Here is an 18980-nt window from a genome sequence, read left to right as displayed (position 1 = left end):
CTCCCTTGTTTCTCCTTTAGGTGAAAAATAAAAAATGTCACACAATGACTATTGTAATAGCATGCTTTAGTAGAAACACTTCAAAAACAGGTAATAGAAAGTTAAGCTCTACTTCCTGCCTCATGAAAACTGTTCTCTGAAGTTTCTCCTTCAGGTAAAAAGAGGAAACATTAGGCAGAAATATTTTATTGGTATGATTAAGTGGGTTAATGGTATTAGTGAAAAGAATTTTAACAAAATCATTTGTCCTACAACTTCAAAGGATGTCAATAAAGTTCCATTCTGCAGAAACTGTAACATGTATTCATTTCAATTCAAAGCAGAAAATATTATTTAGTTCATTTCTGTAAATTATAAATCTTCTACACAGTCCTGGATCCACAGATGCATGTATTCAAAGTCAATTGTAAAATAAATTACCAACAAGTTACATCATATTGATAAGTTTATACTTTATCAATTGTGAATTAAAAAAAATAACATTTTAAAGAAAATAAAAGTAGAGTGACAAATGTTAACAACATGTAACGATTTGGAAATTAACCTACCAGCAATATGAAGGTCTAAAAACAAAAGCCCATTTTATGAGCAACTCTGATATAATTTTTAAAGTTATTTCATTTTAAGCCCAAAATGAGTTATTGTTAGGAAAAGATGAAAAAGAAACAATACTCAAGATGAACAGATTTTGAGTTTTTCAATTAGGATTCTTTAATTTTGAAAGACTACAAGAAAAAACAAAACAGACCTTGGATGTAATTAAATTAATAAGTGATATAATTCTATCCATCATTAATCCCCCTTAATGGATAAAAGACTTAAGTTTTATGTTATCCCCTCAAAGGACGAATTGTAGTGATCCTTATGGATGATTTATGAAAGGCACACACAAAACAATTAAAACTCGTCATTTGAAGCTAAGGATAAGTTTAACAAGAGACCGAAAATCATGATTTTAATTTGGATCTTACAATGGAATACCCAAACATGAATAGTTATATCTGCGTAACTAATGCTAGTATTTCAGCATCATTCTAATTTAATAGATAAAACGCGAAAGCAAGCGTTCAATACAAGCAAGCTTATACTGAATGAGTCAGTTTCTTAAAAGTTCAGGGTCTCACTTATACAAACTTGGGGGGAGAAGAGTTTCCTAGACAAGTTTAAATTTTGAGAAGAAACAGTAGATTTTTTTTTTAAAGAATAATAATAAAGTTTTAACATTTAAATCAACTCTTTAAAAAATTAATGCATTTCAAGGACAGCAATATATATCTCCTTCATAAAAAAAAAAAAAAATCCCAGAACTATAAAGTATACTGATACTGAGGATAATACACACAATAAAGTAACAGGTAACTACGGAGCCTTTTTCTGAAGCCACTCAAAAGAACCAAATATCTAAAGCAGAAACAATGGAACTAGCTAGGTATTTTGCACAGTATGTGCTGGGAAAATCTAACTGGAAAAAAAAAATTTTCCAGAAAACATATTTTTGGAACTCCAATAACCTTTTCGGTACTTGAAAATCTTTTTTACTTATATATTTAGCCTAATCTCAAAGCAATTTATTTTAAAAAGCCAAGGGTGCAATATTTATTTTTAGAGTCACATTTCTGTTACCCTTTTAGTTTCTTTCAAAGATTCTGGGGTCATGATTTATTTGTAGAACTACTGTATACTTGTGACATACATTTCTAGCTTTATTAGTCTTTATAAATGTGGCATACAACTATATATTAGAAAAATACAATTAGTTTTAATAAACAATGATGGGATGATTAGTTGCCAAATAACTTACAATCATATTAACCAGTACTGCCAATTATACCTGGAGAATTCCATGAAAAGAGGAGCCTGGTGGGCTACAGTCCACAGGGTCACAAAGAGTCAGACACGACTGAAGTGATTTAGTGTGCATGTGCGTGCACACACACACAAGATAAAAATAACCAACAAATAAAAGGCTGTCCCAAAATACATAAAATAAACCAACCCTATCAAAGAAGGTGGGGGGAGTAAATGTGCTAATTGAGAAAGTAAGGTGCTACCTGGAAAAGCGGGTTGGGAGGAATGGGAATTTGTGGTAGATAACCTTCAAGATTCCTTTCCAGCTCAACCATGTGATTCTAATAAATTACAAAACTACAGTAAATTAAAGAACAAAGACCTAGAACAGCTGAACTGTATTTTAAAAATAAAAGAAATTCTTCAGCTATTTATAGGATATGAATTAAAATTATAACTAAGAGTTTCAAGTAGAATTGTTAGGCAGGAGAGATTTTCACTATATAAAAAATCTCCAGAAATATAATAAATAGAAATTTAAAACTGTTTCAGGTAAGAATTTTCCCTTTTAAAAGCTAAGCCTTCCAAACAGGTAATTTCAACCAGCTGAGACATTAGGACTGAAAATATTTTAGCAAGGTTTTACTTGATGAAATAAAAATCATTATTTTTTGATAATACTATGTCCAGAAAAATAAGATCCTCAGATATTAAAATTTGACTTAAGTATACCAAAATTGTTCTTTACCACTGAGATTGTAACTAAAATACTTCCAAATTAGTAGATGAAATTTAAAGTTTAAAGTCTAATAATAATACCAACATTATGAGATCAACTGCCAGAATTTGTCATTTTGTTACTCTTTCCTTTGAGCCTCCATGCTGGACTGCTTACAAGTTCATCAAAGTACTTGGAATCAAGGATCATTACTTGTTCATTTTTTTTTTAATGTAACCAAATGTAACAGTTCCCAACAAGAAGTGTTTTGTATATTATGCCCAAAATACCAAAAATGCAATGTGCCAAGTGCTAATTAGTAGTCTATTCATTTTAATTAAAGATAAATGGATTAGGAAACCATTATAAAAGTTTTGATCAACACTGGTTTTACATCTTTTACATATCTTAAAAATCTCCATAGCTACAAGTTATTAAAATTACTAGGATAACAATCTACAATAAGGTAAACTAATCAACCTTAAACTTCCTTTCATATGCTCATAAAACATAAATTTAGAAAGGAACATTTTTAGACTACAGGAAGAGAATCAATTCATTAAATAAAGACTTACATCAGTCTATTTAATGTTTTTTTTAAGTAAGTACCTTTTCTATTACTATTTAAGGACTCTAAAAAAAATCAAGTTTTGCGAGCTCTGTTTTATACTGGATAATTCTGTCCTAGATTTACAGTATTTTTAAGAATTAAGAATTCCAGACTAAGACAGTGTTAATTCCTGCCCTTCTCTTCTCCAGGGAATCTTCCCAACCCAGGGATCAAACCCAGGCTTCCCACATTGCAGGTGGATTCTTTAACCATCTGAGCCAGCAGGGTAGTTCAGTATATTCCTAAACTTCTTCAATGTGCACTGTATGCTATTCACATTAATAAACTACAACTAGGGCAGAGAGAGGGAAAAAGGGATTGAATTCCTTCCATTTCTAAACAGTGTAGAAAGCAAATGTAACTGTGTTACAATTTAAAATAAAAGTGGTTGAACTTGATATACTTGAATCTATGTTCATGCATAATTTTGGCTTTGAACTACATGACAGTGAATGGACAAAAGTCTACTCTGAAAAAATCTGAGTAAAAATCTGAGGGATGGGCCACGATGAATCATAACAAGCCCCACCTCCAATTCATCTGGTTTTAATTAAATATTACACTTAATATAAAATGGTAAAGGAAGAACTGAATAGAAAGCATGTTATTCATTAAAAAATTAAAAAATGTGCACAAGTTTTGGAATAAAGTTATTCCATAGAGTAAACTGTTGTAACTAAGAAGTCCATTATTTAAGTTGTATACAATCCTTCCATATAATAATTTTGGAAACTAAAGTCAGCTTCCACAGGAAATCTGATGTTCTTGCTTTCCCTTTTGTGGAGTTCTCCAATATCATTATTTTCCTCTCTTAACAGTGCTAATAGTGAATGGGAGCAAAACAGAAACCACATATCTTTAAAGGTAAACTGAAACAAGTAAAACATGCTATATTTTATAAGTTCTGGGTCAGCAAAAATTCAAAGTTCTTCTACAACAAAACCTAGATCAATGAACCATTTATACAGGACATACTGTGTAGAAACAACTGGTACTGGTTTTCAGAATATGAATGGATGGATAAAGACATAAATATATAGACATCTATTATATACACGTACACATACATGTATATAAATTATCATGATACAGACTGACAATATCAGTATATATTCAGTGGTTCTTTCCACACACATGCATGCCTATGAAACTGCACTTTCAGACCAAGCTCTCTGAGTTACCTGTTTCAAAGGGACTAAAAACAACAACAAAACAACCCCAAATGTATCTTTAAAAGCTAGTGATCACAAACTTACAAACTGAATATATCATGACACTGGAACTCCCTATTTACTAGTCCCAAACGAACATTATGGAAAAAAATGCCACAGATAAATAGAAATTTCTATAAACAACAGTATTTTCCCTTCAAACAGTTTTAAAAACGTCACCAATATATTTGGGATGTTTCTCTAGACATGAATGGAAAATTTCTTCAAACAAAAACTTAAAGTACTGTTATTTGACCTACAATGCACATACATTATAATTTGGACCATGCTGTAGAACTATACTAAGTTCCTTCTGACAATTAAATTTCTTAAAAAGTAGTTAAGGTGAATTTCAGTTTTACAGTTTTTCTACTCAACATAAATTCTACTGAGGCTTACAATTCTATTCTAACGCAATAATACTCTGTTTGATTTTAGCAACATTTCTCCTATTCTGGACAACTGATAAAGCAACAATTACACAGTGAATCAGTGATGTTCTTGCTCAGAAAACAGAATCTGTAAATGGAGGAGAGCTTTTTTCCCTAAGTCATTAAGTGGAAAAACAACAAAAAAAAAAAAATTAGGAAAAAAGTCTTTATTCAATACTTCTAATACAACCAATTGAAAAACATCCTCCCCGAAAGTAAGAAAAAACCCACCAACACTATACTACATTAAAAAAAAAAGAGAATCAAATGAAGCCTTTGAGTATTTCTATAGTTTCTCTTCACAGAAGTCTCAGAATTAACTAAAATTATAAAGCATTTTAATTATATCTTCATAAAGCATGACTTTTAAAGTTAAAATTCCATTTGTTATACTTAAAATGCTGGAGTTGCTTTTATAAAAAAAAACCAATAAAATCAGCTTAAAATAAATTTATTGTACAATACAAAAAGTAGGCATACTGGAAAATAAAAGGTACATTAATATACAAAGCAAATAAAAGAAAGCTAAATAACACAAATGGATTAATCCAAACACTAAGATAAAATGCACAACATTTATGCTAAAAATAAAATATTTCAGAAAGGATATGCATTTCAAATGAAATGTTAATGATGGAAAAAAAAAGAAAAACAAATATGCTAACTTCAAAATGCTTGAATATCAAGAATCAGTAATGGCATAAAACATTAAATTCAACAATACTGGGTACTTTTCAATAACTTTATTTGAAAAGGTATTTAAAATACTGAAAGAATCAAAATAATGTTTTTAAATCTGGCAAAGATTTTCCTCTTTTTTTTTTTAAAGTAAAGTTTGAGGACCTATTCACAGTATCTTTCTTCTTCCATTTATACCTTCCTACAAAAACTTCTGGATGCTCATCTTTAACAGGATGAGTAGCTTAGAAAACCCTTCTCCACTGGTGTGTATTTAAGCCTTATCAACATAGTAAATGACACAAATTAACATCATTTTGAAATCTGTACAAACGTGGATACAATATGAAACATGAAATTTTCATTTTATAAAGTAAAACCCACCTCCAAATGAAACAGTAAAATAAAACAATTAGAGCGTGGGAGAGGGGAGCCTTTTTTTGGGAAACTACCAATTAAAGACATTCAGTCCCCAAACCACAAATAGCTCTGTGAATTAATACGAATCACTGTTCAAAGGTATAGCAGAGTTAAGGTATAAATGTATGGAGAGAACAGACACACCACTCTCATGTAAATGGCCAAACCAGAAACATCCAGTTAGGATATGCATCTGCACATCAGAGGAACAATTAGCCATAAAATCCTTGGCTAATATCCTCTAAAACTTACTGGATAACTATTTTTTAAATATGTTTAATACTTCAGTTGAGCCAAAAGGCTTTTAAACAAGTTTGGAAGAGAACTTCTTTTCCTAATATCATAGTTCCCAAACTCATATAATCAAGACTTTCTACATCTGTGTTTGCACTTGCATCTAAACCATCTAGGAAAATACTTTTTTGCTACACTGTAATTACTATTTTAGACTTTACCCTACACCACCATGTATGCCATGACACTAAGAAACTATCAAGTTCTCCTTCTGACTCCATCCCTGTCCCTCCAAAATCTTGAAGCTCTTGGGAACTGTGGGGAGAAACAGAGAGGTATATGGAGGAAGGAAGAAGTATGAATAGGATCCTACAAAACTTTACAATTACTTTGTCAAGACAGACTTTAAACATTGTGAATTATCTCAAATTTAGGCTGTGTTGAACCTATAGTCCTCTTAAAAACAAGTTTTGATTCTCAATATTGCATTATTATAACTGAACAAAAGGATTAAAATCTAACAGGCATTTTAGTAGCATACTTACTATCTTCATACTGAATTCATTTCCTAACTACTTTCAAATAAAACAAGCTTTATGAGATGTAATTATAATTTATTGCAAAGTTCATTAGCATTTGTGAAATTATTATAATTATTAAAAGCTAAAAACCAAAATTCACCATTCACACTTAAATATAACACAGAAAAAGTTACGTGGGTAATATGAAAATAAAACTGTTCAGGTAAACATTTCACTTGGAAGGCAGTCACTGCTGCTCCTTCTGAGTAACCATTATAGGTTTTTAACAGTGAAACATGTCATTATCTTACATCAGAAATTCTTTGGCTGGAATGCTTTAGTAACATAAGACACTCCTGTACATAACAATTCTGACAGAACAAAGGAGTTGAAAGTGAAAAAGCAAAGATATTTTAAAGTGTTTGATAAAATTTTAAATAAATTTTAAAAAATTTAAAGCCAAAAAAAAAAGTAAAGCAAATCTATCTGCTGCTATATTAAATAATTTGGAAATCATAATTATGGCTTTTTATTTTTGTATTTAGCACAGAAATACTTCATATTGCTACTGGAGACACCATGTCAATTTTAAAACTGGAAAATAAAAAAATGTGATGAAATTTATGAGTTCAATGTGTGGGTTTCAGAATCAAGAAATTACAAATTTCTGTTATTATTTTAAAATGGGATTATTTGACTACATATAGTTAAAATTTTAATTACACCAAGAAAAAATTTAAAGAAATTTTTCATTAAAAAAAAAAGTAAATCTGCTTTATTTATACTTTTTAAAAGACTGACAAATCCACTTTTTAATCTATTAACTTTACACAAAGACTTAAAAAAAAAAAAAAGCTTTATGGCTCCAGCACCCAAGGTTGAAAGCACAAAAAACTCAATAAATATAGTATGCAAAAAAAACTAAAGATGTTTCAAAGGTTAAATGAAGAACATTCTGAAACTAGAACCCATTTCTTTAGCTTTTCTCTCCCAGACTTTCCATTCTATATACTACAGTTGTAGAGATGTCCTCATTTGACTCAGGTGACACTTTTTTCCATACTGTCTCTTTTAAAGCAAGTTCTTGTTGGAGACTTTCATAGTCCAATGGTCCAAAGGAATGCTAGTTGTTCAAGCAACATACATAATTTATTAGTGCACTTGAGTGAAGAAAGGTCCAAGCTACAAAATGGTATTTTTCAATGATGAATGTTATTAAAATCTGTTAGCATTTTCACCCACCACCATTTGATGTTTTGCTCCATGTTACTCATGTTGACGCCCACGGAAGTTTCTATTTTTGTCAACTTTGCATAATTCTCATGTATTATTAAAAGTCACTTTGAAACTAATGATAGGAAAATTTACTTAATATGTGTTAAAATTTTTTTCTACTTATAAGTGCTTCGCACATATTAGCTTCAAGTCTAGTTAGGTAATTTTATTCTAAACATTTCCACTTGGGATACAAAGGAATTTAAATTCAAAACAAGTCCCTTAATGCAGTAAACAACAATAAAGACAAAAACAAAATCTTGTTCCTGAAATTAAGTCCTGACTCCTTTAAAAAGGAGTATATATGTGCAAAAATATGAAGTCAAACACACTGATAAAAAACAAATATCACTTTAAAATAACAGTGTCAGAACACTGCATTAAACACTTTCTGTAGAAAAATACTTCATCTATAGTGACATATAAAACTTACTATGAAGCTCTATAAGGTCTATCACTAATACTATAACCCCTTTCCACTTATATATCCATCCACATAAAGATAAACTTCACTTTGAGACTATAACTGACAAATATTAAGAGTAAAAATAGGTTTTCTCTTTATAGCATGCAGCACTTTCCAATATGTTTCCTTTTAACAGAGTCAATTCTTAAAAATACTGCTAAAACAGCAGAAAAATGGGGAGGAAACTCTGCTCCTAGGCTAACCAGTTTCAATTTAAATAAAACAGTAATATATAGTATGTATGTCCAGGATGATAACATCAACAATTCAACATTACTCATTTGTTATTAGTGAAAATATGAGGCCACTAACAATTAAAGTAAGTTTTATTTAAACTGGTGAACCTCATTTTCTCTCTCAAAAAAAGTTACATAATAACCTAAATAAGAATTTTGCTTACCCTCTGATCACCACCTTCTCTTCGAGGATCAAGTTTTTTAGCAAAGTGTCTCAAATTATCATAGTTATGGAAATTACACAGAGAAACAAGATCCTGTAATTAAACAAAACAGGTATTATAAGAAAATGGCTTAGTCAATGGCTATTGTTTTTCCATATTTTAACAAATTTCACTAATACTGTTCAACTTAACTACTATCTCAAAGAAAGTACCACTGCATGTTAATAAAGCTGCATAATGTATCAAGAAGACCGAAGTCAAAACGAGAAGACATGGACTACAGGTATTTGAAAATTTACTACCATAATCTTAAGGCTCAGGCACTCAAAATGTGTAACTTTCATTTTCTGTAAAATGGGCATTATAATAATAGGCCACATGAAGTAATTATTCTATCAAGTAACTATAGCACCACAAAAATGTAAAGAACTACTATGGTTACAATGTATTTTAATCTATAAGGAATCCAATGTCATTCTCTAGTTTTTGTAAAACATTAAAAAAACTGAAAAATCAACTGGTATTTTAAAAGGGAAGATCTGCAGAAAAAATTACAATACTCAGTGCAGACTCTAGGAATTAGTAAATGTAAATAAAACCAGAAGATAAAGATACTGAACTAGTTAACAGTAGTAGTAATTTTAAATTGCAGTACTTATTTCCTTTAAAAAAAAAAAAAAAAAAGACTCAATCTTTCACTTATGGTGAGGTTTAAATGACTTCTCCAAGTTTAATGTCTTTTGCTGATCTTTTAGAAACTGAAAACTAATTACAACCATGAAATTAAAACTTAAGCATCAAACAAATCTGTAATTTGTGAGGATGATTATATGGGAGCTGTCTGGTAGAGGCAATTTAAAGCTCCTTTGCAAACACTAACATGGCTATTGAGTAACTGACAGACTGGCAGTGAGAATGCAAACAGTCAAACTATGAAAATGAGTAATAAAGTAGAACCACCAGATGGCTCAACTTATATGATCATTATTTTCATTAAGAAAATATGCTTACATGACAGAAGTGAATTCCCTTAACACTGTTGCCCATCTTGTCCAGAGGAGGAGACCAGCACATCATGCCCATGACATTGGGGACAACTAAAAGAATGCCTCCAGCAACTCCAGATTTTGCAGGAAGACCAACCTGAAAATAGTTTGAAAAAATAGACACTTATGTTAACATTTTAAAATAAGAAAAGTTATATCCAACAATAAGGGAACTGGTTAAAATATTACAGTGTGTTTTCATATAGTAGCATTCCAACATTAAAACATAGATAAGTATTAGATTGGTGCAAAAGTAATTGCAGTTTTGCATTGCTGAACTCTGCCATTTGATATTGGAACACACTCTTAAGTGTGGTAATGCTGTACATCATTTTAATGCACATTTCTTGCTTTATGTTTTTTTCTTTTTGTTAATGACTTATAGCATGCATGTGTGCCAAGTCATTTCAGTCATGTCCGACTCTTTGCAACCCCAGGGACTGCAGGAACCACCAGGCTCCTCTGTACATGGAATTCTTCAGGCAGGAATATTGGGAGTGGATTGCCATGCACTCTTCCAAGGGATCTTCCCAACCCAGGTATCGAACACACACATTTCCTGTGGCTCCTGTATGGCAGGCAAATTCTTTACCACTGAATCACTGGGGAAGCCCCAGTGACTTATTACTTGCTGTTTATTTTAGACAGGGGAAGAAATCATGTTAGACAAAAAGCAAATTTCAGTGATTTTCTTATCCGAGTTCAAAATGGGTTGTAAATCAATGGAGACAACACACAACACTAACAACACATTTGGCCCAGAAACTGCTAATGAACGTATAGTACAGTGGTGGTTTAGGCAGTTCTGCAAAGGAGATGAGAGCCTTGAGGATAAGGAGCACAGTAGTTGGCCATCAAAAATAGACAATGACCAACTGAGAGTAGGATGACAATATACAGCCTTGACTTACTCCTTTTCCTATTTGGAACCAGTCTGTTGTTCCATGTCCAGTTCTAACTGGTGCTTGCTGACCTGCATACAGATTTCTCAAGAGGCAGGTCAGGTGGTCTGGTATTCCCATCTCTTTCAGAATTTTCCACAGTTTATTGTGATCCACACAGTCAAAGGCTTTGGCATAGTCAATAAAGCAGAAGTAGATGTTTTTCTAGGAACTTTCTTGCTTTTTCGATGATCCAGCTGATGTTGGCAATTTGATCTCTGGTTCCTCTGCCTTTTCTAAAACCAGCTTGAACATCTGCAAGTTCACAGTTCACGTACTATTGAAGCCTGGCTTGGAGAATTTTCAGCATTACTTTACAAGCGTGAGATGAGTGCAACTGTGTGGTACTTTGAGCATTCTTTGGCATTGCCTTTCTTAGGCATTAGAATGAAAACAGCCCTTTTCCAGTCCTGTGGCTACTGCTGAGTTTTCCAGATTTGTTGGCATATTGAGAGCAGCACTTTCATAGCATCTTCTTTTAGGATTTGAAATAGCTTGACTAGAATTCCATCACCTCTATTAGCTTTGTTGGAAGTGATGCTTCCTAAGGCCAACTTGACTTTGCATTCCAGGATGTCTGGCTCTAGGTCAGTGATCACACCATCATAATTATCTGGGTCGTGAAGATCTTTTTTGTACAGTTCTTCTGTCTTTTCTCGCCACCTCTTCTTAATATCTTCTTCTCCTGTTAGGTCCATACCATTTCTGCTCTTTATTGAGCCCATCTTTGCATGAAATGTTCCTTTGGTATCTCTAATTTTCTTGAAGAGATCTCTACTCTTTCCCATTCTATTGTTTTCCTTTGTACTGATCACTGAGGAAGGCTTTCTTACCTCTCTCTCCTTGCTATTCTTCGGAACTCTGCATTCAAATGTGTATATCTTTCCTTTTCTCCTTTGCTTTTCGCTTCTTTTCTTTTCACAGCTATTTATAAGGCCTCCTCAGACAGCCATTTTGCTTTTTTGCATTTCTTTTTCTCGGGGATGGTCTTGATCCCTGTCTCCTATATAATGTCAAGAACCTCCATCCATAGTTCATCAGGCACTCTATCAGATCTAGTTCCTTAAATCTCTCTCAATTCCAAACAGGAAAAGGAGTACGTCAAGGCTGTATATTGTCAACCTGCTTATTTAACTTATATGTAGAGTACATCACGAGAAACGCTGGGTTGGATGAAGCATAAGCTGGAATCAAGATTGCTGGGAGAAATATCAATAACCTCAGATATGAAGATGACACCACCCTTATGGCAGAAAGTGAAGAACTAGAGAGCCTCTTGATGAAAGTGAAAGAGGAGAGTGAAAAAGTTGGTTTAAAGCTCAACATTCAGAAAACTAAGTTCATGACATCCGGTCCCATCACTTCATGGCAAATAGATGGGCAAACAGTGGAAATTTATTTTTGGGGGCTCCGAAATCACTGCAGGTGGTGACTGCAGCCATGAAATTAAAAGATGCTTACTCCTTGGAAGAAAAATTATGAGCAATCTAGACAGCATACTAAAAAGCAGAGACATTACTTTGCCAACAAAGGTCTGTCGGTCAAGGCTATGGTTTTTCCAGTAGTCATGTATGGAATGTGACAGTTGGACTATAAGGAAAGCTGAGTGTTGAAGAATTGATGCTTTTGAACTGTGTTTTGGAGAAGACTCTTGAGAGTCCCTTGGACTGCAAGGAGATCTAACTAGTCCATCCTAAAGGAAATCAGTCCCGAGTGTTCACTGGAAGGACTGATGTTGAAGCTGAAACTCCAATACTTCAGCCACCTGATGCAAAGAGCTGACTCATTTGAAAAGACCCTGGTGCTGGGAAAGATTGAAGGCGGGAACAGAAGGGGACGACAGAGGATGAGATGGTTGGATGGCATTACCAACTCAATGGACATGAGTTTGGGTAAACTTTGCGAGTTCATGATGGACAGGAAGGCATGGCAAGCTGCAGTCTATGGGGTCGCAAAGAGTCGGACACAACTGAACTGAGAGCAATCATCAAAGCTGATCATCATAGCTACACGAGAAGTTGCCCAAGAACTCAACATTGACCATTCTATGGAATTCGGCATTTGAAGCAAATTGGAAAGGTGAAAAAAGTTTCTTAAGTGGGTGCCTCATGAACTGATCAAAAATCAAAAAAATCTTTGAAGTGTCATCTTCTCATTCTATGCAACAACAGTGAATCATTTATTGATCGGATTTTGACATGAAACGAAAAGTGGATTGTATATAACAACTTGCGACAACCAGCTCAGTGGTTGGACTGAGAAGAAGCTCCAAAACACTTCCCAAAGCCAACCTTGCACCACAAAAAGGTCATGGTCACTGTTTGGTGGTCTCGTGCAGGTCTGATCCATTACAACGTTCTGAACCCTGGTGAAATCAATATAACTGAGAAGTATACTCAGTAAATGGATGAGAAGCACTGAAAACTGCAATGCCTGCAGCCAGCATTGGTCAACAGAAAGGGCCCAATTCTCCTCTATGACAATGCCTGACAGTATGTTGTACAACCAAGCCTTCAAATTTGAACGAAATGGGTTACGAAATCTCGCCTCATCTGCCATATTCACCTGACCCTCGCCAATAAGACTACCACTTCTTCAAGCATCTCATTAACTTTTTGCAGGGAAAACACTTCCACAACCAGCAGGAAGCAGAAAATGCTCTCCAAATGTTTATCAAATCCCAAAGCATGGATTTTTACACTACAGGAATAAATTTATTTTTCATTGGCAAAAAATGTGTTGATTGTAATGGTTCCTACTTTGATTAATAAAGATGTGTTTGAGCCTAATTATAATGATTTAAAATTCAGGGTCCAAAACCACAATTACATTTGTACCAACCTAATATTTACCAATACGTTTGTAATCTAGTAAATGAAAAGACAGTTACAAAAACAAGGAGAAATTATCTCTTCCAAGATGATTCTCTGTGGTATACTGGCAGAGAAATTCTAAAGAATAGAGATAAGATGGTACTCATTTAAATTAATCCTCTTCAAAACATTTAAGTTTACATTATGTAAAATTTGACACCAACGGTGATAAAAGACAAAATTACTGTCATCAGGACAGTGTTTTACTAATGGTTTATTAACAATTCGGACCTCTTACTAGAAGTAATCTTGCACAAAAGTAGCAAAACAGAATAATTACCTGAAGAGAACCTACTAATTTACAGCAAATACCAGGAACAATGGGAGAGTTGTTCTACCATTTCCCCACCCCTCCAATACTCTGACAAACTACATGAAAAATGATCCAGTTTTTTTTTTCATTTAAAAATAAGAAAACAGAGGTAGGTTAAAGGGGAGAGTATAGATTTTTTAAAAAAATAATAGAGACACAACAATTACAATGTATGGATAGCCCTTATTTGCATTCAAGTGAAATAAACTATGGAATAATGATTTTTAAGATCATCCAGATAATCTGAACATTGACTAAACTTTTAGTACAGTTGATTTACAATGTTGTTATTTTCTGCTGTACAGCGAAGTGATTCAATTATAAATATACATATTCTTTCTCATATTCTTTTCTATTATTGACTAAATATCTTGATGATATTAAAGGTCAAAATCCTTTTTAGGTTTTTATAGGTGATAATGTTGCTGTGGACTTTTTAGAGTCCTTATCATTTAGAATTACATACTTAACTATAAAAGGTAGGGGAAGTAGGTGTAATAAAAGATGAAATAAGACTGCTCATGATAATTACTGAAGTTGAATGCCAGGTACATTTATTTTTTATTAAAGAACAGTTAATTTATAATGTTGTGTTAGTTTCAGGTATACAACAAATTGTTTAAGATATACATATAGTATGGCCCCTACATACAAACCTTCAAGTTGCAAGCTTTCCAAGACGTGAATGTGCATTTGATTCCAGCAAGGAGGCAGAACCAGTGTCACCAACGTCAAACTTGAGTGAAACCATAGTCTGCCCTCTATCTCCTACTGCCAGTGATCTTTCAGCTCTACCATTTCCCCACCCCTCCAATCAGTAACTCTTCTTGCCTGTTCACTCTACGCCAGCCCCTTTATGCCAGCTGTTGTACTGTACTACTACACTTTAAAGTATTGTGCTGTAAGATTAAAAATGTTTTACTGTTTTTTATGTATTATTTGTATGAGAAATATTATAAACCTATTATAGTACAGTACTATATAGCCAAATGTGTTACTTGGGTACCTACACTATCTCTGTTGCACTCACAAATTTGCTCTTGGAACAGAACTTGTTCATATGTAGGGGACTTACTGTATGTGTCTGTGTGTATATATTTCTGATTCTTTTCCCCTATATGTTATTATAAAATATTGAGTATAGTTCTCTGTACTATACAGTAAACAGGTCCTTGTGTCTGTGCGGCTGTTTCTCTATTCTGTATACAATTTCATTTGTATCTTTTTTTTTTTTAAGATTCTATACAAAAGTGGTATCATATGATAATGCACCAATTTTTCTATGTTTAACATTTTCAAAATAAAATTTTAGGGCATTACAACTTGATATAGAATGAAACAAGAGAAGTCTCTAACATTTCACAAGTGGCAAATGCACAACAGAGCTCAAAGGAATGTATTTTTAAGTTTTAACTTGAATACACTTTAAATCCTTTAAAACAGCTATGGTTGTAAACAAAGATGCTGAACACCACAGTTATGCATGCACTCTTTCTGAACTTAAAGAATTCCTGAGGTACCTAATCACACAATATTAAATACTAGTAACTAAAAGTAAAGTCTGTACTAAGCTTCTACAGTGAAATGCCTTAAAATAAAAGTGAAAAGGACCTATAGATTAAACTTCAAGTTCTTAAGAACATGTCATAGACTGCTTAACTCTATTTCTTACTAATTCCCTAACAAATTAACCTTGAGAACAAGCCTCTCTCTCAAAAATTAATGGACAGCTCTAGAGGCAAAGTTCAAACTGCATCTTAAAAAGAAGCTAGTCCAGACTAGTTTCCTGCCAGAGAAATTAAGATCAAACAATTACTTACATGGAAAGCAAACTGCCCTGAGAAATCATACATGCCACAGGAATGCATCAAACTGAGTGTATTTCGAACTGCTTCAGGACTCAGTACTCTTTCACCAGTGATTGGGCAGAAGCCACCATTAGCCAGTGTTGCTGCCATCACACTAGCTGACTCACAAGTTACTTCGATGGAGCACAGCTAAAAGGAAGAAAAAATTAAATTCTAAAAATTTAGACTCACATTATTTTAGTACAGTTGACCTCTAAGACAATCGATTTTATCTAGTATTTCATAGAGATCTGAAATCTTTTTTCCAAAGGGATAATCCGATGTCATTACACAAAGATTTAAATTTGAACAATGTCCCAGCCCCTTTAACGTTTCTCCTAATTCACCAGTTAATTCAGTCTTTCAATGGCAGAGCTAGGATAGGAAGAGCTAGACCTTTAGCACTAAGAACTGTAAATTGCCTCATGTGTGATATTCAAGCTTGCTTAAATATTAATGCTTTCTGTAGGATATATAAACATAATTATTTTTAACTCAACAGGGAAAAAAGAGGGATGACCTATTTTTAAAATAAAGCAACATACATAGGTATTATGATACTTAGCATCTACATGAAAAATTGCTACTTTAAGGAAAAAAATATCTGACATCTTGCCTATAATAAAGCTCAGTATCCTTATATGGCAACACACAAAGGACTACAGGAAAAAATCTAAGTTCTAGCCTGAATGCTCTGTGTGCCTAAACCAAATTTGTTGCTTTTACACTGCTTATTAACATTCAAATAGCTATTTGATATTGACTATGATTCCTGGATATGGTATAATGAATTAAAAAAGCAAAGTCCAAGCACACTGTAGGGTAAAATTTTTGCATTCCAATACAATCAAAATAATGGAAATAGTTTACCAAACCAAATCCAAATTTACCCATAAAACTAAAACAATTAATAAATGCTGCTTTAATTTCATTAACAGCAACCAAAACTGAGGTGAAAGTGGAAGAGAAAGAGAAGATAGGAAGAAGAAAAGACTGAGTTCTCAACTTACAATATTCTTTACTCATAATTCAAGATCTATCAGAGGCACAAAAGGGTTTGGAAATAGCAATAAGGGAAACTAATTAACTGCAATGAATCAGAGAACTGATTAGGGGCCACTTTTTGACTGGTTTTTACTTTTGCCTCATTATATTAAAACCCCTTCTCTATTTCTCCAAAACTACTGAATCTACCTATAACACAGACCCACACAGCAAAGACGTATAGTAAAGGTGATTTAATTATGAAAAGCTTTCTAAAAAAAAAAATATTTGAACTCAATGACCAATTCCTAATTTATAATTAGTATTAATGGAAATTTTGTTTGTCATAAGGTGATACTTCCAATTCAACAAAACCCAATTTAAGAGTACTCTCCTGGTACCCTGACAGATGTTCAGTTAGATGCAGTCCTTCTCCAAAAGAGCAATTAAATTTTCCATGGCTGTCTCCTGATTTCTGCCCTTAAGCATGAAATTTCACAGTAGATTACTAGTACCTAAGCTGTAACAGTCAAATATGTGTACCAAAGGAAAAGAAACTTTAACATATGGAAGAAATCCATACAGGCTAGGGAAAAAATAAGGGCCATTGGATAAATATGACACTGAACTTAATATAACATGTTATAGCCACAAAGAAGCTTCATATACATCTTACAAACTCATCCATGTAATGCAGGAAATTAGATCAAGCTTATGCCACAGATAATGAAGCCAGGGTTCAGCAGCTGAAACCAAGTCACATGGCTAAAAAGTGGCCAGGTTAGATTTTGATTTTCTGTTGACAGTCTGGATTCCCAAGTCATAGTTCTTCACACTGAGCAGGTGACAAGTGAGACTTGGATTTCTATCAAGATCTACTTCATTATCAACTTTCCTTACTTGTTTTTTAAGATTACTAAAAGGTTAAAATTAAAGAAGCTTAAAAAGTAAAGCCAGGCAAATGTTAGGTGACACAGAAATTAACAATAATTAGTTACTATGTAGCTACTAAGTACACTACAAACTCATTAGAAGCACCAATGGATCCTTCTTGGCTAAGATCAAGTATAGAAGCACCAATGGTATTAAATCTGTAAGAATGAACTGAAAACATGACAGGAGGAAAAGGATTTCTTCTTCTAAGGATGACTATCTTAACTTCAATTCTATACCACAGAAGATACGTAAATGGTCTTCTCCACCATGAATATGGAAAGCTACTTTAACTTATTAGAAAATCCACTATGTGACACTGTAGAAATGAACTAAACAAACAGAATATGCCACTTTAGAATGCTGAATGTGAACTTTTTGATAAATAAACAAGTAACTCTTTCAAAGAAAAATTTAAAACTAAGAAAACAGTGCTTAGTTTATAATAAAGAGAAGCAATTGCTGGAGCTGTACATTAGTTTTCATACTCCTTAGATATAATGTTTTTATAGAAAAAAACATTTCCCTGTTACATTCTAAGATATTACAGGCATAAGACTGCATTTAACAAGGACTCTTCCCCTAAAGTTAATGGGAAATGACTTTCTCTTGGCCTAGAGCCAAGATTTCAGAGGCATTTCTATTCTAAAAAATGTGACACATTATATACATATATACACAGTTATATACATATATACATAGTGGGTATATACATATCCATTTATATACATAGTTCATACAGTTAAAGTAAGTTACCTGGAAATAGAAGTCCAATATACCAACCATGTCTGTGCCTTCTGGGAAACACTGAAAAAATAAATGGGCAATTGAAAACACAGGCACACAGGAAAAAAATGCACACAAAGAAGATACATGGAGATTAAATTTAAAATATACACACATTTCACTCTGAGAACAAAATAGGACACAATCTATAAAAGAGTGCAAACAAGAAATAATGAAGAATAAATCAAAGTAATATCACATATATATTTCAAGATACTAGTTTAACTGACAATAATAAATTGATTCATTATTCATGAACCAAATTACTGGACCAGACACTTAAAATTTAAAAATCAAGTATAACCGACAATAGTCAAGGGTTATACTTTTGAAAAATAGACCAATCCTTATGCAAAATCTGCATTTATGTAACTAGGCAAATATTTGAATGCTACCAAATACAACCTGCTTGAATAATATTAATACTTTGATAGTATTAATTGAAGAGTGTTTTGCAAAAACTTCTGCATGTTAGTTATAGGTAGTTATTTAAAAGCTATTGTTT

General features: G+C 32.9%; 1 protein-coding gene across 7 annotated transcripts in view; it reads right to left on the bottom strand.

Annotated features, from left to right (window-relative positions):
* The window catches only part of GLS (glutaminase), an 85420-nt gene that overhangs the window by 24055 nt on the left and 42385 nt on the right, over positions 1 to 18980 (bottom strand). For 5 of the 7 annotated variants that reach the window (XM_061440459.1, XM_061440495.1, XM_061440515.1 and 2 more), the window contains 4 exons: positions 18446 to 18496; positions 15746 to 15922; positions 9764 to 9895; positions 8753 to 8845 (listed from right to left, as the gene is read on the bottom strand). In XM_061440459.1, the coding sequence (XP_061296443.1) occupies positions 8753 to 8845; positions 9764 to 9895; positions 15746 to 15922; positions 18446 to 18496 (453 nt within the window). Of the gene's footprint in view, positions 1 to 4910; positions 7794 to 8752; positions 8846 to 9763; positions 9896 to 15745; positions 15923 to 18445; positions 18497 to 18980 lie in introns of those variants that run through there. The other 2 variants (XM_061440468.1, XM_061440478.1) reach the window with 2 other exon arrangements.

This window comes from Bos javanicus, chromosome 2 (genome assembly GCF_032452875.1).
Source record: "Bos javanicus breed banteng chromosome 2, ARS-OSU_banteng_1.0, whole genome shotgun sequence".
NCBI classification, from domain to species: domain Eukaryota; kingdom Metazoa; phylum Chordata; class Mammalia; order Artiodactyla; family Bovidae; genus Bos; species Bos javanicus.
This window is presented reverse-complemented; position numbering and strand designations above follow the sequence as displayed.